The 22,960-nt window shown below is 33.4% G+C and overlaps 5 protein-coding genes across 6 annotated transcripts; all 5 read left to right on the top strand.

Moving 5' to 3' along the window:
* The first annotated feature begins 673 nt into the window (after positions 1-673).
* LOC128181162 (uncharacterized) lies at positions 674-3,094 on the top strand. The gene is made up of 4 exons (XM_052849457.1): positions 674-833; positions 1,689-1,743; positions 2,395-2,496; positions 2,928-3,094. The coding sequence occupies exons 1-4, from the start codon at positions 783-785 to the stop codon at positions 3,023-3,025; spliced, it is 306 nt and encodes a 101-aa protein (XP_052705417.1). The 5' UTR covers positions 674-782; the 3' UTR covers positions 3,026-3,094.
* Positions 3,095-4,562: 1,468 nt separating this feature from the next.
* Positions 4,563-7,604, top strand: LOC128182447 (XK-related protein 6-like). The gene is made up of 3 exons (XM_052851074.1): positions 4,563-5,459; positions 6,298-6,515; positions 7,011-7,604. The coding sequence occupies exons 1-3, from the start codon at positions 4,897-4,899 to the stop codon at positions 7,583-7,585; spliced, it is 1,356 nt and encodes a 451-aa protein (XP_052707034.1). The 5' UTR covers positions 4,563-4,896; the 3' UTR covers positions 7,586-7,604.
* Positions 7,605-8,276: 672 nt separating this feature from the next.
* Positions 8,277-11,578, top strand: LOC128180824 (XK-related protein 6-like). Of its 2 annotated transcripts, none has more exons than XM_052848978.1 (3): positions 8,277-9,519; positions 9,637-9,733; positions 10,377-10,566. In XM_052848978.1, exons 1-3 carry the CDS (start codon positions 8,972-8,974, stop codon positions 10,431-10,433), a joined length of 702 nt encoding a protein of 233 aa, XP_052704938.1. In that variant the 5' UTR covers positions 8,277-8,971; the 3' UTR covers positions 10,434-10,566. The 2 variants fall into 2 exon arrangements, with proteins under 2 accessions (XP_052704938.1, XP_052704937.1); XM_052848977.1 differs by having other exon boundaries at positions 8,717-9,519; positions 9,637-9,839; positions 10,377-11,578.
* A 2,794-nt stretch (positions 11,579-14,372) lies between these two features.
* On the top strand, positions 14,373-19,995 carry LOC128180822 (XK-related protein 4-like). The gene is made up of 3 exons (XM_052848973.1): positions 14,373-15,306; positions 16,127-16,344; positions 16,812-19,995. Exons 1-3 carry the CDS (start codon positions 14,639-14,641, stop codon positions 17,393-17,395), a joined length of 1,470 nt encoding a protein of 489 aa, XP_052704933.1. The 5' UTR covers positions 14,373-14,638; the 3' UTR covers positions 17,396-19,995.
* On the top strand, positions 19,993-21,867 carry LOC128180825 (XK-related protein 8-like). The gene has a single exon (XM_052848980.1). The coding sequence runs from the start codon at positions 21,212-21,214 to the stop codon at positions 21,857-21,859; it is 648 nt and encodes a 215-aa protein (XP_052704940.1). The 5' UTR covers positions 19,993-21,211; the 3' UTR covers positions 21,860-21,867.
* The last annotated feature ends 1,093 nt before the right edge of the window (positions 21,868-22,960 follow it).

The following is a 22,960-nucleotide window of genomic DNA, read 5'->3' as shown; positions in this document are numbered from 1 at the left end:
TCTAATTTATATTGCAAATTAAACATGATGACCATGCGAGTTAAATTTTTATGTCAACATGCAAATTAGTTTTGTCAAAATGCAACTTATAATATTGACATGCAAATAATTTATGTTGACATGCGACGTAAATATGTTGACATGCAACTTTTTTATGTTTACTTGCAACTTCTTACTTATGTTGACATGTAATTCTTAAATTACTGCATGTTAACATAAATATATGTATAACATCATCATGTAGTAATTAACATGTGTTCATCGCATGTCAACATTAATAATTAAGTCAGTTGCATGTCGACATATAAGTTGCACGTATTTAACTCACATGTCAACATAAATAAGTTGCATGCCAACATAATTAAGTAGCAGCTACCATGTTGGAAGTCAAATATGTTGTGAACATTTGATCAGTTTTTAAAAATAATGTTGATCCAGACATATAATATATATATTGTCATATATGTCTCTGGTTGATCTGATTGCTGTTATAATACCTTCCATGTAAAACTTATATGACCTTTTTGTTCAACATATTATCTAGCATGTCGAAACATTTGATGGAAAAATAATTTGCACGGAGGGGGGATTCAAGCTATTCGAATCTCCCATGCATTGAACAATGTCCGATGCATGGGGAACTTGTTATCCACTTTTATCCGATTGTAACAATTTGGAACAGTTGTGAATATTCAGAACTTCTCGGGAGGTTACATGTCCTTGCGTTGTTCAGCCAAATCCTCACTTGTGTTGACCTCCACCGAGTATAACGACCAAAAACAATGTCGTTCAGGTATTGGAGGACCGTCCCAGTCAATAATCCTGCTTTGAGGGTAAGGGACTCAGTAAAAGAAGATGTTTAAGCATTCAAACACTTTTATTGACGCAGTTGCAAATAAATGCATTTCGAATTTCCTCGAAACATTTTAATCTGTGGCCGTCGCGTGGTAGAGTATGTACTGTGTAACTATATCATACTATCGTGTAGTCTGCGTACTACCAATGTGTATTTTTGAAGTACACATACGGAGGAATTGAGGTCACTAAAAGACCAAGACCTGATGTTTAGATAGCTTTTTGTCAAAGGCCGATCAATTACCATCTGATTACCCTAAATCTACTGTAGCATCTCTGCTCAAAGACGATAACTATTTTTTTTTCAAATTATTATATATTATTTAATGTATTCGGAAACCCAACCCCAATGCTTCCAAATTATACAAAGGAAGAAGAAAACATGGAGAAATGCGTAATGTATATATATGTATTCCATGTCCCTCTACCGGTACTTATCATTATAATATAGTCTGTCATTATAAACTTGCATCTTTTGCTGTATTAGGCCCAGGGGTTTTTGATTTGCACAAACAAATGTAATGGGATAGAAGGACACATGACATATGGTGACCGGACTGGGATTTGAACCTAGGCCCCCTGAATCTTAAGTCTATAGGCTCCATATATGGCTAGAAATTAGTCCTGACTTTTACCCCTTTCTATTTGTAACAAAAAAATATATCAGTATCAACATAATCCCATTAAAGCCTTAAAGCACGGGAAAAAAAGATTCATCAAATCAATTGTGACTTCATAAAGGTTCTAGCACCAAAAAGACACTGTAGAGTCATTTAATAGATCTTGACCTCAATTAATACAGAAGTTGTAACACTTTAATTTCTCCTTTTCAGACTGCCAGGTATATTGCACTAGCCTGTGGATTAATTTATGGTGTTAAAAGGAACAGTAAGTAAAGACACAGAATATTTTCATTGTCAATGGCATACATGTAGTCTTCATTGTTCTTACATGAAAATGTCCCACAGGAACAGTAATTTTAGCATTAGCTAAAGGATTTTATGCAGCAAAAGTGGATTTTTTTTTTAATGAAAGCTCCATATGGTCTCTAAATCTACTTTAATAAACATATTGTTGTCATTTTTGTGGGGTCAGATCTAACCTCATATAGCCATTAGTGAATACTGTGGTTACATTAATATTCAAGGGTACCAATTCTCGTGGATAAAGTGAAAATCACAGTTTCAAGGATACGTAAATTCGTGACCAATGACCCTATCAATACAAAATGTTTATAGAAATTGCACTTCGATGAACATTAAATTTTGTGGATCAACTTAACAAAGAAATCCACAAAAATTGGTATACATGTACAACGAATATTGATGAAACCACAGTAGTCTTCAAAACAATCTAACTGACAATCCTGTGTCTGAAGCAAACACTGAAATTGATAAAAGGCTTTAAATCTGTTTTGTTATATCCTCAAAACACATCTAAACCATCACAGCTTTTCATTAATTTCTTTATATTCTAAGTAGCTATTTTCTTTGTACAGTGTGAACATATTTCACAATCTTATTTTGTACTGTCTAACAGGAGAACTAACCGCTTATGAAGCTGTGTACCAGGAGGATCAAACTAGAATTAAGATGGCACTGAAAAAAATAAACAAAGATATTGCCTGGCTCAAATATTATGGTAAGTATCTTCACATACACATTATTTGAGTTTTCAACTTCATTCACATTTATATAGATAAAGTTTTACAACAATTTAATGTAAAAAACATGAAGCTTAAAATTAATTTTGTTTGTGACCATGGGTATTTTAAGATTGAGTTCTTCAGAAACAAGTGTCAAAGTTATAGTTGGATTTTAATTTTGTGAATTATTCCAACACTAGGGCAATACTGGTTATTTCTTAAACATTAAAACTAGTTTATATACATTACTACTACGTCTTACAAAGAAATGTTAATTTAAAAAGCAATAACATACATGAAGAAAATTTCAAAATTTACATTATTAAGAACATATCTTACATAAAATGGAAAAAAGAATTAATAGACTATTTATATAGTAAAATGGTCAACAAGGGTTGTTTATTACACAAGTCTTTTTTCCTTTCAGACGAGATGAATGAGTTGGCCTATGATTTAGGAGTACCTAACAGAGTGGTACAGGCAGACCGAGCTAAAGACCCTCAGTTTGCTCCGGAGGAGGATTAACATCGCATCATAGACTTTACACACTGTGTTATTGATTAGATTTTCAGTAAATTTTGAAATTGTCCACAACTTATGTTTGTTTTTTGCTTTTAGTTTACTTCTATATATATATGTATATCAAATACCCAGTGGTTGAAATGATTTTCCTTAATTGCATTTAAATATTTAGGAAGGCCCAGGTATAGAAATCACACGATCTTTCTGATATATATACATGTGTATATGATTTTTTGATAATGCAAAATGCAGTGAAAATTACACAATCATGTGCAAGAAGTCATTGAATTCCCCAGTATATAAGACAATATATTTCACCCAGGCAAATCTGCAGTTACATGTAGTATTATCCTTATGTATAATAATGTAAAGATAATTTACAAATGCTATTAGAAACTATAAAATGGGAAATTGTTTTAGTTTTGCACACACAGGTACTTTATAGTTTATCATACAATATACTGTGAATAATACAGGATGATCCTCGTACACATATTCTGATAATATTTTGAGCTACTATAATTCTAGTTTTAAACAGTGACATTCAATTCAGGGAAACATATCATGTAAATATACAAGAAGTATTTGTAAAGTTTCATACTATGCAGTTAAATTGACGTTTGCATGACATACACAACAGAACAGAGAAGCTATACATATATTCAAAATTTCTCCATATTTTTAATTTCATGTCTTGAATTTTGCAATAATTGTTTAATCCCTGTCCACATTTCTTTGGAATAGCAGTTTTGATTGCTTCAAGATTGTTGTGACCGTAATTCTATTCAAGTTTGTTTTAATTTTTCAAAAATCTTCTCAACAAACACCAGGGTCTTCATTTCAATGCCTATACAAAGTTTCACCCATTGTCAGCCTGCGTCTTACCTCAAAATAAAGAGACTAATAAAAAGCTGAAAAATATGACAAAGCGTGCCCTATGTGTGCGAAATACATGTATACAAAAAAAACTGCAATATAATTTAGTTCTAACACTTTTGCGGTATTTAGTTTTCGGTATTGAAACTTTTGCATGCCAAACAATCTATCATGTGAACACTTTTTTTGCCAAAGTTTAAGAATCACAAAGATTAAACACAATAAGCCGTTGCACTAACACAATTTTGCATATCATGCAAAATTAAACAACTTTTTAGGCGTCAGTTTGATATTTTTTTGAGGTATTTTCAGATAGGAAAAAAAATCTTGATTTCATAATATAACTCTTTTATTTAATAACAAAAAAAAAAGATTTTCTGTTACCATGCAGAAAATAATCATTTGTGATATCAGTTTACCCCTAGGTGCAAATTAACTAATGACCCGAAAGTATGTGTATACTTGACCCCCCCCCCCCCCAAAAGGGTTTTGGTTATGATTATGTATAATTTGGCAACAAAAAATTGGGGGGGGGGGGGTGAAGGGCTAATTATAAGCACCTCCTAATCCCCCTCCCTTCCTTCCGGTTCCGAAACCTATGCATGTAGACTGCAATACTATATACTGCAAATAATTGCCTTTCCCCTCTGCCACGCCCCCGTTTCTCCCTCATGTATGCCGACATGGTAATTGTCAATAAAATGAATTGAATGTATGAACAAATTACGAACTTTATCAGTGTCAGTCATTGTGCGACTCAACAGGTATCTTGGATGAACTCCAATATCTACGATAAGAGTCCCCGTGTTATTTATAGATAGGAGGAATATACGCGTATGCTCTGGATGACTGACCATGTCCCGTGTTTCGGGAGCTAACGTTTATTTACATATTTGTTTACTCAAGGGATCGGACGAAGCCGAATTCACATTGCACTGATCCTCGGAACCCGTTGCTGTTTGAACATGTGAATATGGCAAACATTCCGTGTCTCAAAAATGAACACCGATAACCGAAAATTCAAAGTGATTTTAACAAGACGGTTAGCTCAACAGGTGGATGCCAGTGAAAGCGAAGCTACCCTCACCCCCTTGCCAAGGACAGCAAATGGCCACACTGATGTACAGAACGGGGACACCTCCATCGAGTGCTGCACTCTCGTCCATCGGGAATTGTGTTCGGACGATGACGTCGACAACTCGTTCGGCCAACGTCTAAGAAATGGCGCGGATCACGACGAGGCGGTTGATACGTCAGTTGGTGGTCGTATCAACGACTCTGAACGTAAGGCGGTGAACCAGTTTTATCCCTTCTCTGTCATTGATTTCCTTGTCATCAATGTGTCTGTTGTGTTCTTCTGCATCGATTTTATGACGGACATTCTGCTGGCCAAAGATTACTATGACGATGGTATGATGTTAGAATTTGCGTTGACGTCATCATTCGTTGCTGGGTCATTTCTGGTCACTGGGATACTGAGTTCCATCTGGCATGCTCAAGAGAAAAGCCGTCGAAATATATGTCTGATAATCCTGGCATTTCCATTTGCCACCATCGAGAGGTATAAGTCGATCTATGTTTATAATGCAGATAACCAAAGTGAAAGTACATAGACTACTCTAGTATTGCCGATTCAATATTGCAAGAATTTTTTGTTGGTTGACATACTGGTGTGTCACATTCCTGTTATCTGTGAATATATCAAGTTTAATCATATTTATGGGGGTAGCGAGTTTTCTGACATGTTTAAGAACCTCTAATGTACTAATACATTTTACCGAAAAGAGATGACACTTTCAAATAATTGACCTATGTAGAGAAATTAACCAGAAACTGGTTAAAATTTTACGTAATTGTTTAGATACAATATTTACAGGAGAATGCAGCCGCCATTAATTAAGGCGAATCGTTTACTTAGGTGCTAGGTTAATCGTGCTGTGTATCTAGGGCTTGTAACAAGAACAGTTGATATATCTGTACCTGGCCCAAAACTTGGTCAGCCACCAGTTCACCGACCATTGTCAGCTGTTGGTTTCTGTGTAAAGTAATCCCTCATCTTAAGGTCCAAATTGTTTGTCTTGGACGGGAAGAACCACATAAGTGTGAAAGGTTCCAAGTTTTGATAGTTTCAGAAACACGTCCCTACTATATATATATAAGTGATTCAATGAGCTTATTTTGCGGAAGGGTTTATTAAGTAACATGATATAGAGCCATAATTTAAATAAAGGTACTCAGTATAATTAATTTTAAAAAATACATGTATTTGTATTCTAGTATTCTTAATATTGTCCCCTATATAATTTTTTTAAAACAAATATTTTGAAAAATTGCCGCTGTACACTTATTTGTTAAATTCATAATTATACATATATCCGAAATATTTTTTTTAATTCCAGAAATATAAAATACGCATTCCATGGCTGCAAAAGTAAGCTAAAGGGAAGCAATGAATACTATCACTACATTGAAATGATCTACACAGACCGAGACGCCAGTCTCCTAAGGATGTTTGATGCATTTATCGAGTCTGCCCCTCAACTAGTCCTACAAATCTATCTCATTCTCAGAGAACAGGAGAATCTCAAGAACTGCGAGGATGTTGAAGTACACAGTCGTAAGTTCTTATCATCACGCTTTTTCAAACTGTGAATAATGGAAGATCAAGTCAAATCATGAAATTACGAACCTCTTCATAGAGAGTTACAAAATATTTGATCACAGTATGACATAGTAGTAGTATTTATGTCGTGTTGTAAGAGTAAAATACTACCACTCGGCAAATTCAAAAATTAAAACATGACACATGACTTGCATGTTGTCTTTAGGGAAGTGCGGGACAGGCAGAGCCTTTTTTCATCAGTTAATAGATGATGGCTATGCCTTTCCACTTTTTTTAAACTTTGAGAGAATGATTTGCCGTTTTCAAAAAAAAAAACCAAAAAAAACAAAAACAAAACAGTAACATATATATAAGATGTATCGAAAATAGCTTTATTTTATTCTGAGAGATTTTGACAAATTGAAACTCAAAACTATTTGTCCAGAATAAGCCTTAAATTACAGAACAACACATCAAGCGATTGTTTAAAACCGATGTTTAAAATTATAGATATCCTTCGGATGTTGACTGTCCTGTCCTCGTGGGTTTCCGTTTCCTGGTCAGTGACGGCGTACTATCGAGCCCTGCGCGTCAGCAACGCCATGCACAAGACCCAGCAAAAGACCGCACTAGCTGCTACCGGCTACTTCTTGTGGAGATCTTTTGAAATCGGACCAAGGGTACTGGCGTTAGTACTGATGATTCTCATCAACCCCATCATATTTGCATTGATTGTCGTCTTTCATTGGTTCGCGGTTGTCACGTGGTCATTTGCAACGAAGGCTATGCCATATGAGAAACTCCACGATAACGCCATATTTATTGTACTAATTGGATTTGTACAGGTGTTCTCCTTTATGAACATCAGTCCCGGTAAATCTCGATACCACGCATTGTTATACTACACTTTCTTTTATATTGAAAATATTGTTATACTTATCTTATGGATTATTGCCAAGAAAGAATCTTATTGTCCGTGGATTTATTACGGCGCCATTGGCATTGTCTCCAGTGGTATTGTTTTTACTCTAGTTTTTAATGCATGTTTTTATAAATTGTGTCACCCTAAAACTGGGATTTTGTAATAAAATAGTAAAACTTTGAGTTTTGAACTTCTTTAAGCGGAAAAATTAGTTACAAATTTGATAAATTGCAATTATAGGTACATGTATACATAAAATGATCTTGGTTCCTAAAGTATGATTTCCAAGATTTAAACCTGCAACAAAATGTTAAAGATAATGTATGATTGTGGTTTGAAATGAACATACAGAATGTTCGGGGCTACCTGATATACTTGGATATAGAATTTTAATTTATGAATATTGAAATACATGTAACAGGATAAGCCTATTGTAGATATATTTACTCGTTCAGGTTTCATTCTTTATCTACACAAGGTTGACATACAGCTAAAAAAAGTTATTTTTCATTGATCAAGGAAGTACTTAAAAAGAACAGGAAAATTAACAAATAAACAAAAATGATAAAAACCTGATTTAAAAATCATACTGTGGGTCAGTAGGAAAGTTATACAAGTTATACAGAAGCCCTGAGTGATTTCATCAACAGAATTTTAAGTTTTAAGAGTATGCATGTGTTCTTTGAGAAAAACAAACGTAATTACAGCCACGTTGTTTATGTTTTGGTTTTGTATGATTATTCTTGCATTCCAGGGCACAAGTATCATTTGGTTTTGTAATTGCAAATTTTCTATATCCTCCTTCTTTAGCCTTCTTTAATATATATTTATATCTTAATATTTGACAATTTATTACCAAAGTGTATAAAAATGTATATTTGTCTACTAGCTATGTCACAAGGTTTCACATAATTCTCCATCAATATGGCTGCTGCTTATTGCAATTACCTCAAGGGGGCGCCATTGGGTTCTTTTAGGTAAATCTAGCCTGACCCAACAACATTTAAACAATTGTAAGGACCTGTAACAAACTATTAAAAGGTGGTTCATAATCACCATTCTCTTAACGACGACAACGAAAGAAAATCCTTCGTACATATATATTAAATAAAATTGGTAAGTGGATTTTCCAAACACAAATACAACTAAATATAGAAAATGACGTCATTTGATTCGACTTGTGACTTTAAGTTGACTTAGTAATGCCTTACGTGACATGAAACATTATATTTAGACACATAAAATTGTCGTAATGAATAACCTCTTGACATTTCCCTTAATCCTGTTGTTACATCACTGACGTAAATATCTATAAGATGAGCCTTGCTTAAGGGGCATTACAGAAATATATACTATGAGAACTCAAGCACCTAGTAGCACACAATGAAATCACGTAAAAAGGACTTGAGGTTTTAACTTGGATATGAAAATGTGAAAAAACTACTTTAAATTAAAATTAGATCCACTGAATGAAAAATTGCTAAACCGAAAGTAGAAGGGAGGTTAACCGAGAACGGCGTGTTTTACAATCATTTTACGTAGTTTAATCATGAAGGAAGAATCGTCAAAGCAACAGAAAATAGAAGATGAAGATGAAGTAGACAATATGGTAGGTTACCGTGGGGACCGTACCATAGTCATCATTAATGGAAGTGAATCTAATTTGGATACGGTAGACGGCGCTGTTTCTTTTAGACATACATGTACTGACACGTATACAGAAGACGATGGACGGGTTTTGTTAGGAAACGCAATAGGAAGTCGAGATGAGAAAGCTATAAAGCTTACAGAATTCAAGGATGAAATCACGGACAACAGCCAAGAGTACCCATTTACCGCTCTGCAATGCATAGGCACCCTTGTTTCTCTGATACTTTTCGTCGTTGATGTTGTTACCGATATTTTACTTGCTATGGAATACAGAGACCATGACAGAGTCTTAGAATTCGCACTCACGTCATCAGTGATTATTGCGTCATTTCTAGTGACCGGTATTCTGAGTACTATCTGGTATATCCAAGATGTTGCTGGACCTAAAAGTCGAGTGAAGAAAATTCTGTTTTTGATCGCAGCCTTTCCTTTTTCAATCATAATAAGGTAAAATTACAAAAATACAACTGTGCAATACCTATTTTTGTATAATTCCTTGCACGGTGGTCAATAGAAAAAATTATTTGCTAAAGTGTTCACAGTTCTTTTTCATTTTCTCAACAGAAATATGGTATTCATAAAACATGGGTGGTTAAGTCGTAAATCACGTTCAGAAGAAAAGTCCAAGCACTATAAACAGATGATGAAGGAAGGCCGAGATGTGAGTCTTCTGATGATGTTTGACTCCTTCGTTGAATCTGCACCCCAGTTAATAATCCAGATTTATATTGCAATGCACCATCCATCTCAAGAGTCTTTGCATTTAGGTATAAACATGAATAAAAAGATTTATTTGTAAATATGCGATTATATGTGATTTGTGCAATTTGTAACAACGAAAGATAATTAATACAAATGCATAAAACATTTCTTACTTAAGAAGATATAAATGAATTTAAAAAGTTCTTTAGAATATGTGTTCATTGAGACAAACAAACATTTTAATCACAGGTACATTGTTTATGTTTTAGTTTTGAATTATTTTTCTTGCATGAAAGCCACAAGTAACATTTTTATTGTAATTGCACAATTATTTTGGCTGCCGTCTTTAGCTTTCTTTATTATAAATTTTACACCACAACATATCACAATTCAATACAAAAGTAATTTTCAAAAAATGTTCGTTTGTCTACTATCCTCAGATTTATTTTATACATCATGGAAATTATAATTCCAACTACATCATTATAATATACATTTCCAAATCAATGATATCACACAATGTTTTTTTTATCGATATGGCTATTGCTTATTGCAATAAACGCAAGGGGTGTGTTTTGATAAAATGCAATATTTTATTTTAGAAATCCTGCGATCCTTTACAATTGCAACATCCCTTGCTGGTCTGTCTTGGTCTGTGACGTCATACTATAGAAATCTAAGAATATCTTCTGCAACTTCCGGTTTGAAGGCCAATTCGATATGTGGAGCTGTTGGGTATTTCCTTTGGCGCGTGTTTGAAATCGGACCAAGAATCACGGCCATTGTTATGCTTCTGTCCGTCGATAGCCACGGTCTCTACATCATTTTTGGATCGTTAGTTCATTGGTTCATCATGTTAACTATGGCGTTCTTAAGGCATGTAAAAGTTTATGACGAACCGATCCAAAATATTATGTTCATCGTGTTCATTAGCTTTGTACAGATCATCTCCTACATGAATCTGAGCCATGGAAAGTCCCGGCGTTTTGCCATTATTTATTACACCCTATTCTACGTAGAAAACGTTCTGATGGTTTTACTTTTTGTGTTATGGACTGATATCGACAAATCCAGCTGGATCTTCATAGTTACAGTTTGTGTGGCCTCCTCGGGAACTTTATTTTGCACGCTGTTCATGGTTATGTACTATAAACTTTGCCACCCTAAGGTGTCGCACAAATCAACAGACGTTGATATGGAATTGAAAGTAGAGTCATAGTAATGTTGAATGGTTAATTTTTCTTTTATCCAAAACAATGTTCTACTTTTCATTTGGCCATCCATCATTGCTATGAAGACCATACTTAAGACTAAGAAGTCACCAAAGAATTATAATAATAATTGTTCGTTTTTAAATCATTTAGTTGAATTAATCCTTTTTTCCAAGGCATAACTTAAATAACCAACTCTATTTTATATAAGATATTTACACAGAAGAGATGTAGCATTGGGAAAGTTTCATTATCTTGGTACATGTATATTATGATTTTTTATCTACGTCATAAATTAGACACATGCTGAGATACCACCTATATCTCTATTTCATTGCGTACATGTAATTGCTAATACTGTATTTGACACTCATGCATCCGTTGTATGTTCTATTCAATTTTCAATTCACATCATTATGTGTTTTAATTGTCTCATTGTATTGTGATATGCACATATATATGTCCTATGGCAGCCTAGTTAACACATTTTGCCATTGTTTGTTGTATTTTCATTATTTTGTTTTAATGTGGTATGAGACACCTCCATATTGTGACATACATCCTATCGAAATAAACAAGATAATCGAGTATAATTTCATAATGGTTTTCCCTCCCAAAACTATTATCTACAGGTAACAGCGTAGCGTAGTGGGTTAGAGTGTTATCTACAAATTGAAAGTCAGGAGTACGAATCTTTCGTGGGCTTTTACAAGTTTTACTTTACCTCAAAATCTTAAAGCTTATGCTTGGTCAAATATTGCAAAACTTTAAAATTCTCAACCGGTGAAAGTGTTTTGATAACAATTTTCTTTTATCCACATTAATTTTGACTGGTATATTACATTACCTTAATAAATTCAATGAACTCCATCTGTATATTTCCACCTTAGATAGAGCTTTTGCACTACATGTATACAATCACATGTTATTCAATTGAGTGGGTATTAGGGCAGCAAATGAATTGTGGGACCTGAAGGTGAAAATGTTGTCTGAGGCCTGCAGAGGTAAAGAGAAGTCTCTCCAAATGATACGTTTAATTCATTAAAGCCTACTTCTTTTGAAAAAGCATGATGTATATGCAGACTAAACTACTCAATAAAGCTAAAGTGAAGGATGAGATAACATGTTCAATAGTTTCAACTTCATTATTACAAAAAGAAAATGTATCATTATCAACCGATTTATTCATCATTTTTTGACATATATTTACTTGGCAAATTCTACGTAGAGTTTTATAAAAAAAAATTAAACATAAGATATTCAAGAGTGTGGCATATTGTTCGAAATATGTAAGAAAGTATATGTATTTATGATTTATGCCATTCAACCAATCGTGTGAACGTACTATTTGCAGAAGGTCTAGAATCACCTCGATTTATCACAATACGACTTTGCGCTAACACAACTTTGCACGACATGCGCGTCGTTACCGCCAACACACCACTATATGCTATGCTTGATTACAAACTATTTAAGGCGCCGTTTTAATATTCATTATTGTTGAGGTATATTCAGATATTAAAAAAATGAACTTTTGATGATAGAAATTAATGTATAAACATAAAATGCCTTCTTCCATGATTCATGCGGTTTTTATGGTGGCGATCACTGCAGAAAAAATTAATATAAAATGCATTTCTCTGCAATATCGCCTACTTCGTATCCCACATGAATCATCATTGAAAGCATTGTATTTTTTAGATATTGCATGCAAAGTGCTTTCATTAATAGGCGTGGAATCTCGGACTTATTACATACGAAGATCAAGAAGACAGTGGATCCGCCTCCTAATGGTGGAAGGCTCTATCGTCACAATATGTCTGACATCCGTTTGAAACGCCATTTTGTTCCGGATTGATAGCATTATGTCGTGGTACAAAATAGCTATACACCGTTCAATTGAACTCTTTTAACGAGGGAGATGAGATAAGAATGAAATCATCAAAACGCTTTAAAAAAATTCAATTCCTTTCGTGATTAAAGCTTTCAAATAACATTGATTATCAGCTGTTATGTACAGAAAACGTGAAATCGAAATAATATACTGTTTCCCTGCTGTTGGCAATACATATTTGTCATGTAATCTGCAACAGACGATCATAAATATGTGAAGGATTATCGATAAAGGTGAGCAGATTTAATATTTTCACTTGAACCATATATTATGATTAATATAAAACTAAAGTTCCGTAGTACCATCTCTTGTATTTATTGAACTTCCCAAACTTAAAACATTTGCAGTATAAGACTTGCATTGAAAGTTTGACACTTAACTAATGTATTTTAATTAAAATATATATAGCTAGGTAGCAAGAGCAGTGGAAGCCCGGATTTGCAAGCCAAATGAGGGAACGACAGAATCTTAAAAAAAGAACATGTTTTTAATTACCACACGTACATGTGTATCACTATGGACATCTAATGTATGTATAAATATGCATATGGTTGTTTATAATTTGTTTTGTATATAAAAAAAAAGTAAAAGGCGATGAAACTACTAACATTTTGGTTTAAAGAGTTAAATATAAATATAATGCAGTCATCAAAAATATAATTTTTTTCAGATTCAAACATTATCATAAGCACTGCTAACCTTATTCCCACATTTTAGCATATTATACTCGTACCTTTTTAAAAATTTTCTTCGTGATTTTTTTTTAATTTAAAAATTGGTCCCAAGATATTTCAGACCAAGTAAAATCAAGAAAACCAAACTAAGATTTTTGCAATAATTCAGTATTTCTTTTAATTTTTCAATTTTATTCAATTTCTTTTTTTTAACTCATTAACCAACGATTATTGTTTCTTTTTTCAAATTTTTGTGGGATTTCATCCAGCAGTTTGCCTTAAAAGAATTTTTAAATATTTAAGTTTCATATTTATGTGGATTCCAATAAAAATCATACAAACTTCATTCATGATTATATTGTTTTTCATTTTCAAACTTTATAACAATTCACTTTCATAAGTGTTTCAAAACAGAAATGTTTAAAAATTTGACTTATAAGGGGTTATCTGGAAGCAGACTAATATTTTAAAAAATCTCCAAAAAATAGAGTATTGTACTTTGAGGTCTATTATTGTTGAATACTTTGCCTATTATTAGTAACAAATATATGCAGCAAAAATCTCCTACACTTATTTGGTGTAGACATCCCCCTTAAACAATGAATTTATCCATGTTTAAATTATTTATCATACTATGTATTAAACATTTGAAGTGTTTGTATAGGTTACCCCTCACCCCCCCCCCCCCCCCCCCCCCCCCGTTGACTGTGACCCGAATGTATTCACTGCAATGAATATAGACAGAATATAGAATGATAACCTTGCAATTTCTTTTTTCCTCTGTCACGGGCTGTATGTAGGAATTACAAACTTTATTTGTGTCAATCATTATGCGACACAGCAGGAGGCCGTGAGTCTTTAAATGAACACTTCACAAAGAGCGCCCCGTGTTATTTATAGGCATGAGGAATATATGTCTGGGAATCCCAATATGTATACGCCTCTGCTCTGATGACCGACAGTGTCCCGTGTTTCATGATCTAACTTGTTTTAAGGTATCAAATGTAGCCGAATTCACTGAAGGCATTGTATTGATATAATACCTGTGAGTTCTCGGAACCCCATTGCTGTTAAAACCTGTAAATATGGCAGCGATTCCGTCCAAAATGAACACCAACAACCGGGATTTCAAAGTGATTTTTACGAGACGGTTAGCTGAAGAAGTGAATGCCGATGAATGCGACGCTACACGTAATCCCGAGGGCCTAACTCTAGTTTGTTCGAAAGAACATGAAGATGATACCGACAACCCGCGCAAAGAAAATGTCAAGGATCACGAAGAGTCACGTAAAGATGAAGATTACAAAGAGGCGTATTTTAAGTTAGTTGGTGGTCGTAACTACGACCTTGATGGTAGAGAAGTGGAACAGTTGTATCCTTTCTCTGTCATTCATTTCATTGCCATCTTTTTTTCCGTAATATTTTTCATCATAGATTTTATTACCGATATCATGCTGGCCAAAGATTACTATGACGATGGTATGATGTTAGAATTTGCGTTGACGTCATTATTCGTTGCTGGGTCTCTTCTGGTCACTGGGATACTGAGGTCGATCTGGCATGCTCAAGAGAAAAAAGAAGAAGGAGAAAAAAAAGAGAAAAAAGAAGAGGGAGAAAAAAAAGAGAAAAAAGAAGAGGGAGAAAAAAAAGAGAAAAAAGAAGAGGGAGAAAAAAAAGAGAAAGAGAAAAAAAGGAGAAACTATCGAAATATTTGTTTGACGATATTGAAATTTCCATTTGCCACCATAGAGAGGTAAATTGTAACGTTATGTTTGTTATACAGGTACATTTGTAACCACGTGCACAGGAAAGGTACCTGTATTACGGATTCGATATTACAAGGTTTTTTTTGTCTGGTGTATCACATTTATGTTATCTATGAATGCATAAATTTTATTCCTACATATTTCCTTAAATATAAGAAAGTATCAATATGATCTGCCAGGTTAAAGAACCTATATTATCTACTTACCAGTACATTTTTTGCCAAAAAAAAAAAACCCAGAAACTTTCAATACTTAACATATCATGTATGAAAATGCCTTCACGGATTAAAATTTTATAAATTAATTGCAAGGAGAATGCAACCGACACTTATTAACTTAAAGGCAAATCATTAACTAGGTGATAGGTATATGTGTTTGTGTGCTGTGTATCTAAGACTTGTTAATTGAACAGTCGATATATCTGTACCTAACCCCAAACTTGGTCAGCCACCAGTTCACTGACCATTGTCAGATGTCGGTTTCTGTGTAAAAGTAATCCCTCATCTTAAGGTCCAAATTGTTTGTCTTGGAGGATGAAAACCACACAACGTGTGAAAGGTTCCAAGCTCTGGAAGTAGCAGGCACACGTCTCTACTATCTTAGTGATTTGATGAGCATATATTTCAGATGGGTTTATTCTCATTATTACAGAATCATGATTAAAATTAAAAGACTCAGAAATTAAATAAAATTACACGTATCTGTATTCTAGTGTTTTAAGAATTTTCCCATTTAATAATTTTCAAAATAAGTACTTTTCAAAAATTTATTTGTTAATTTATATCCAAAACATTTTTTTAACGCCAGATATATAAATTACGCAATCCATGGCTACAAAAGTAAGCAGAAGGAAAACAATGAGTTCTACCACTACATTGAAATGATCTTCACCGACCTAGACGCCAGTCTCCTCAGGATGTTTGAGGCATTTATCGAGTCTGCCCCTCAACTGGTCCTACAAATCTGTCTCATTCTCAGAGAGCTGGAGAATCTCAAAAACTGCGAGGATATCGAAGTACACAGTGGTAAGTTCTAAACATCAAGCTTATTCAAACTGTATAGTGGAGGGCCAAGATGAGTGAAATCATGAAATTACGAACTTCTATATAGAGTTACAAAATATTTTAATCTCATTATTACATAGCAGTAGTATTTACATGTATGCCGTGTTGTAAGAGTAAAAAAATTGCCACTCGGCAAATTAGAAAAGTACAAGAAGACATATGATTTGCATGTTGTCTTTAGGGAAGTGCAGGACAGGCATAGCCTTTTTCCTTCAGTTAATGGATGATGGATATGCCTGTCCACTTTTTTAAACTGTGAGAGAATGATTTGCTGTTTTGAAACAAAAAGTGAAAAATATAAGATGCATCGAAAACAGCTTAATTATTGACAAATTTGGATCCAAAAATATAATATTTGTCAAAAATAAACCTTATATCACCGACCAACACAACAAGCTAATGTTTAAAACTGATGTGTTCAATTGTAGATAAACTTCGGATGTTGACGGTCCTGTCCTCATGGGTTTCCGTTTCCTGGTCCGTGACGGCGTACTACCGAGCCCTTCGCGTCAGCAACGCAATGGACAAGACCCATCAGAAGACTTTACTTGCCTCCACGGGCTACTTTTTGTGGAGAGCTTTTGAAATCGGATCCAGGGTAATGGCATTAGTCATGATGATTCTCATCAACCCCATCATATTTGCATTGATTGTCGTCTTTCATTGGTTCGCGGTTATCACGTGGTCATTTGCAACGAATGCTATGCCATACAAGAAATTCCACGAAAACGCCATTTTTATTGTATTCGTTGGATTTGTACAGGTGTTCTCCTTTATGAACATCAAAGGCGGTAAATCTCGATCACACGCATGGTTATATTATACTTTCTTTTATATTGAAAATATTGTAATACTTATCTTATGGATTATTGTCAAGAAAGAATCTTATTGTCCGTGGATTTATTACGGCTCCATTGGCATTGTCTCCAGTGGTATTGTTTTTACTCTAGTTTTTATTGCATGTTTTTATAAGTTGTGTCACCCTAAAACAGGAATAAAATCGATTAATTAAAACTTTATGTTTTGAATTTCAATAAAAGGAAAAATTAGTTACAAATATGATAAATTGAAAGTATAATTAAAGGAATTTGTGGCGTATTTTTTCAGGCTATGAAATATTTAATTGATTTTTTTTTATTAAAATGTGTTATATAAAGATATATCTTAACAATAAATTACGCAGTTTATATCAAGATACAGAGATTAATAAATAATTTTTATAATTATTTTGGAGTCCACGATAAATAGAGCATTTGAATAAACCCCGCCTTAAATCAGCCACGTGATACTATCTACGCTCAGTCTATTACAAGAACAATGGTGACAACGAGAAAGATAGGTATACCCGTAATACCGTTAAGTTTGACAAATTTGGCCAAGAAAGAAAAAAGAGACAGACTGATAAGGATAGGAACAAAGGGAAGATTGTCATTGGAAACCATGTAGATAGTTGGAATAGGAATCAAAGCCGAATTAAACTAAGTTTTTATCATGCAGTCGTAGGGGTTTGCTATACTAGTAGTTATGTTCGTACGTGCTCCATGTGTTCCTTGTCTTTACTTTAAAAGTTATAAACCACAAGTGGATTTTCGGTTAGAGAAATGTTTTGATTAAGAATAAATAAACACTCGGTAAAAGAATCCCTCAGGGAGATGAGGTATTCATTCATTTTACCGTGTGGTTGATGCTAAAATAGTGTTTCATCTTTATTACACATAATTTATTAATTAGCAACTAATACCTATCTACAACTAATAATAAATAACGGAATAATAATGCTTCGGGTATCATCTGATATAAGAATTATTTAATTTAAGACATAAAAAACGTGATTCTAATTTGCAAACAAACTGTTCTTTCATCGTGTTTTCAATACTAGGTTTTCCTGCACTCATGCGCAGTAGCGTTACAAGTGGCCGATCAAATTATTATTCATAAGACGTGTAGCAAAGTTTAAAGACAAATAACTAAAGAAAGAACATGTTTTACGGGCCTAGAGTTTGTGAAACGTCTAATTATAATTATGATGTATGTTTTTACTAAAACTCATGTCAAAATATTTACTACAAATACGCCACATATACCTTTAAATAAAATGATACTGGTTCCAAGTGCATGATTTCAAAGATTTAAACGTGCATTAAAACGTTGGATCATTTATAATTGTGTTTTAAATTGAACATACAGAATGTTCGGTGCTACCTGATACCCTTGGTTAAATAATTTGAAATTACAAACAGCGTAATAAAAGTAAGAGATAGGCTTATTGTAGGTATATTAACCCGATCAGGCCGCTCAACACGATCTAACTAGAGTTTACGCTCGCTCCTTTCAGCTTTCTCTTTTTTATTATAGCCTGATTAAGGAAAAATGTGAAGGAAACACAAACCAACAAACAAAAAGGACAACTCGTGATTTGAAAAGGATGACTGCGCTTAGCGCCGGGTTTTATGCCATTTTCGGTCGCCTCTGATGCGTTTATTTCTTAACCTAATATCACTTGCGAGATTTTTAAAGAGTCTAGTCAATTTCCAACATGAATTAAAGAGACATTACGGCGCATCTTATCAAAAAACCGACTTGAAAAAATTTTCCGATCGGGTTTGGTTTTTTTGTACTACTCATGAATGTATAAACTTCCAGAAAATTACAAAGTTTTCCATTAAATAAATCTAATTATTTCATTAAAATTAATAATTACTTATAACCTATCACATTAATACATCGCAACGTGTTACGGGGTCAGCCTTCTATACCATACCATATATTTTCTACTTCTCCCAGGGAATAGTTGTTTAAAGTTTTTAAAATAACCACAATTATTATTTTGTAAGCATGTATTTTGCGTGCTTCTCATAGGAGTCGTCACCAACCTAAATTTATTTTTGTAAGTGAGGCCCCTTGAGGGGTTATTTGACTCATTTATGTCTGTTCATTTTAAAATGAACCGAAATTGGAAAACCATTAATAGATTATCGAGAAAGTGATCATGTGTTCCGTTTAGAGTGTCATTTTTACCTCGTATACCACGATGATCGTAGTCAGGCGAATATCTAGTAGTTTCAGCACGCGTCAATTACTGTCAATCAAAATCCACGTGGTACAAATAAACGATATAAGATTTTTCCGGTTTGTACGACTCTTAAATTTCCGGAAGCTCATAATTACATTAATTAGGTACGTGAAAGGGATTTTTATCTCTTTCAACTGTAACAATCAACATTATTTCTTATTTCCTAACGAAACAATTGGTAAATCTGAAGTTATTCACACATGTGTTTTCAGCTGTACTGTATCTTTAAGATTTAAGACTGTGATACAATATTAAGCTCATACTACTAGTATGTTTTTCTCTTAAACGATTTTGATAAAAAATTATTTTCCGATTTTAATATTTACAATGAATCATAAAGGCGTTTTTAATAGGCAACCAAAATGTGATTGTCATTTTCTGAGTTACAAGCGAGTAACAATGCTTGAAATTCTTCGCTATGTATACAAAGCGTTTGTTTACATTTTGAACGTTGAAGTAAAAATTTCAGTTTTAAACTTAAAACGAATGTTTTAAAAGTCAGAAAGCGTTTATCTATGCTTAATATAAATAAAAAGATAGACAAATAAGCTGGAAAAAGATTTTTTACTGGTATATTGAACCTATGTAAAAAAAAAATGGGGGGGGGCGGAGCCTTGATTACATGTGGTATCCTTTATTTCAAGTTCACTTGGATATATCAAGTCAACGTAAGTATGGAAAAAACAATTGTTAATTGATAATACGTCGTCAATCTACCTTATGGTTGAGTTGAAGGCCACAGCAAGTAATTTATTTTTCTTACGTATGTTTTTGAATAAATTCTAATGGGGCACAATTGGTACACATGGGAATTCCAAAAGTTTGTGTGAAGACTTGATTGTCAAAAACTACATAGATGTTGTCTTTCAGAAACTCAAGCATCTTTTAATGTCAACTGCAGAGTACTTGTGTTTGCAATCAGAATGGTTTTTAACAAATTAATTTATTACATTTCCTATGACAAGGTAAGCATTTTTACAACTTCTATTTATATTGAAGAAACAACTGTCGATGATATCAAAAAGCCTAGATTTTCATTTGTCATGGGGAATGGTTGTATAAAGCGTTGAAAAAGCGTACGTTTTGATGCTATTGATTTTGGTAAGATTTTGTGACCTCAAAGTTTTTAAGAATTCTTTAGAGTATCCACATCTGATTCATACCACTTCTGAAGTATATTGTTGCACAATACTATTGAAGTTTCTCCTTCACTTCTGTAAGAATTTTAGTAAGGAGTAAAGATAGAGGTCTAGTAGAACATTTACTGGAACCTGTTATATATCTCTGTTTGTAAGGACTTTTGTTAAGCTTTGGAAACCAGTACAAGTAAGGAAAATCAAATTGATTTTGTTTATTAGGGATATTACAAATATCCATAACCGATTTATGATTTTGAAGTATTTCCTGGTTGGAAATACTGCAACGGGTGTAAGTAGGATTACCATGTATAGAATCGAAACCTAGTTCTTTGAAAATGCAATTAATATAATGTGCCTTTCAAACAAAGACAATGTTATTACTCGCCTTATCAGCAGGGACCAGGCCATACTGATCGTGCAATCTATCTAGTTCTTTTCTCAATTCTGCTTAATTGAAAACAGAAGGATATTTGGTTTTCATTTGACATCTCAGTTGTATAATACGAGATTTTATTATACATCTGATGCTTTTAACCCACTTTGACAAGGTATCTTATATGTATCATGAAAACATTAATACATAACAAATCATGATACCACATATTTCTCTATATCGATGTGGTTACTGCCAAGGCGTTACTACTCAAGGCGTGCCATTAAACAAAAATTGCAAATATTTATTTCATATACAGAAATCCAGCGATCCTTCGCAATTGCATCGTCCTTTGCCGGTCTGTCTTGGTCTGTAACGTCTAATTTGAGAATATCTTCTGCAACTTCCGGTTTGAAGGCCAATTCGATATGCGGAGCTGTTGGGTATTTCCTGTGGCGTGTGTTTGAAATCGGACCAAGAATCACGGCCATTGTTATGCTTCTGCCTGTCGATAGCCACGGTCTCTACATCATTTTTAGATCGTTAGTTCATTGGTTCATCATGTTAACTATGGCGTTCTTAAGGCATGTAAAAGTTTATGACGAACCTGTTCATAATATTATGTTCATCGTGTTCATTAGCTTTGTACAGATTATCTCCTACATGAATCTGAGCCATGGAAAGTCCCGGCTTTTTGCCATTACTTATTACACCCTATTCTACGTAGAAAACGTTGTGATGGTTTTACTATTTGCATTATGGACTGATATCGACAAATCGAGCTGGATCTTCATAGTTGCAGTTTGTGTGGCCTCATCAGGAACTTTATTTTGTACGCTGTTCATGGTCATGTACTTTAAACTGTGTCATCCTAAGGTGTCGCACAAATAAATATACGTTGAGGAGGAATTTAAAGTACCAACGTAGTGTACTTTTTCAATGTTGAATTGTTAGTTTCATTTTAAAAAACAATGGATTACTTTTTATGTTACTATCAATAATTGCCTTAAAGACCATGATAAAAACCAGAAAAGCATCAAATTTATATAAACTGTAATTATTTACAAGATGAAATCACTTGCTTGAATTATATTGATAAATACATTTATACATAAAAGAAACGTAATTTGTACCTACCACTATTTTATATAGGTCTTTACTAGGAATAAATATAGAATTTTTTTTAAAAAATGTAATAGTTTGATACATGTAGCTGCTTTTAAATTATGTTTTTTATGATAAATACCATGTGTGGGGCACATGCCAGCTACTTTGTGTCATAACGATACCACCAGTGAGATATCTGTTTTGTGACATCCATGTAATTACGAATACTGTTTCTGATACATGTACCAGTGTATATTTTTGTATTTTTTAGCAAGTATTTAGAGATATAATATTGTTCGTCATAATTTTGATTTAAAGAAATCTGCGATGGCAGATTAAAACAAATGTATCTGTATATTTCCACGTAAGACAGAGCTTTTGCACATCACGAAAACTTTAAATAAAATTTTCTAATCTGAATCAAGCGTTCGGAAAGGTTTCATATCGAAGCTCATCTGCTTGATAAAGTGTTAGAATTGAATCGGCACTTGTTCTTAATTCCTTTATTAAATCAATGAATAATACCATATTTCAAGAACAGAATTCAACTGATCTCTAATATATAGATATAAAATAGAAATAAACAAAGGAATTCTTTCCTATAGGTTCAATTAAGATAATATGTTGTATTAATCATAAAAGAAAAAATAAAATCTTGTGACACTTCCTTATAGATATGTTTATTTATAAATAATCTTTAAGGCAAATCACAATACCAAGTACTACATACTTGTTTATGTTGTTTATCGGTAGTGTTTTGTAGTAAAGGATAAACTCTATACAATATTGATTTTGCAATTCTTCCAAAGCAATTATATTTGAATTTCATTGATGTATAGCGAAAAAATATAGTGTATGTAAAACGATAAAAAAATGTCTTAAGCT

Source organism: Crassostrea angulata, chromosome 4 (genome assembly GCF_025612915.1).
Source record: "Crassostrea angulata isolate pt1a10 chromosome 4, ASM2561291v2, whole genome shotgun sequence".
Taxonomy (NCBI): Eukaryota; Metazoa; Mollusca; class Bivalvia; order Ostreida; family Ostreidae; genus Magallana; species Magallana angulata.
This window is presented reverse-complemented; position numbering and strand designations above follow the sequence as displayed.

What these genes read in the sequence shown, in the direction of transcription:
- LOC128181162 (XM_052849457.1), top strand. Translation starts at nt 783, where the DNA reads ATGTCGTTCAGGTATTGGAGGACCGTCCCAGTCAATAATCCTGCTTTG. An exon ending in TCAATAATCCTGCTTTGAGG is followed by an intron (nt 834 to 1,688) that starts GTAAGGGACTCA and finishes TCTCCTTTTCAG; the next exon opens with ACTGCCAGGTATATTGCACT. An exon ending in TGCCTGGCTCAAATATTATG is followed by an intron (nt 2,497 to 2,927) that starts GTAAGTATCTTC and finishes TTTTCCTTTCAG; the next exon opens with ACGAGATGAATGAGTTGGCC.
- LOC128182447 (XM_052851074.1), top strand. Translation starts at nt 4,897, where the DNA reads ATGAACACCGATAACCGAAAATTCAAAGTGATTTTAACAAGACGGTTA. An exon ending in CCATTTGCCACCATCGAGAG is followed by an intron (nt 5,460 to 6,297) that starts GTATAAGTCGAT and finishes TTTTAATTCCAG; the next exon opens with AAATATAAAATACGCATTCC. An exon ending in GGATGTTGAAGTACACAGTC is followed by an intron (nt 6,516 to 7,010) that starts GTAAGTTCTTAT and finishes TTAAAATTATAG; the next exon opens with ATATCCTTCGGATGTTGACT.
- LOC128180824 (XM_052848977.1), top strand. Translation starts at nt 8,972, where the DNA reads ATGAAGGAAGAATCGTCAAAGCAACAGAAAATAGAAGATGAAGATGAA. An exon ending in CCTTTTTCAATCATAATAAG is followed by an intron (nt 9,520 to 9,636) that starts GTAAAATTACAA and finishes TTTTCTCAACAG; the next exon opens with AAATATGGTATTCATAAAAC. An exon ending in TCAAGAGTCTTTGCATTTAG is followed by an intron (nt 9,840 to 10,376) that starts GTATAAACATGA and finishes ATTTTATTTTAG; the next exon opens with AAATCCTGCGATCCTTTACA.
- LOC128180822 (XM_052848973.1), top strand. Translation starts at nt 14,639, where the DNA reads ATGGCAGCGATTCCGTCCAAAATGAACACCAACAACCGGGATTTCAAA. An exon ending in CCATTTGCCACCATAGAGAG is followed by an intron (nt 15,307 to 16,126) that starts GTAAATTGTAAC and finishes TTTTAACGCCAG; the next exon opens with ATATATAAATTACGCAATCC. An exon ending in GGATATCGAAGTACACAGTG is followed by an intron (nt 16,345 to 16,811) that starts GTAAGTTCTAAA and finishes GTTCAATTGTAG; the next exon opens with ATAAACTTCGGATGTTGACG.
- LOC128180825 (XM_052848980.1), top strand. Translation starts at nt 21,212, where the DNA reads ATGTGGTTACTGCCAAGGCGTTACTACTCAAGGCGTGCCATTAAACAA.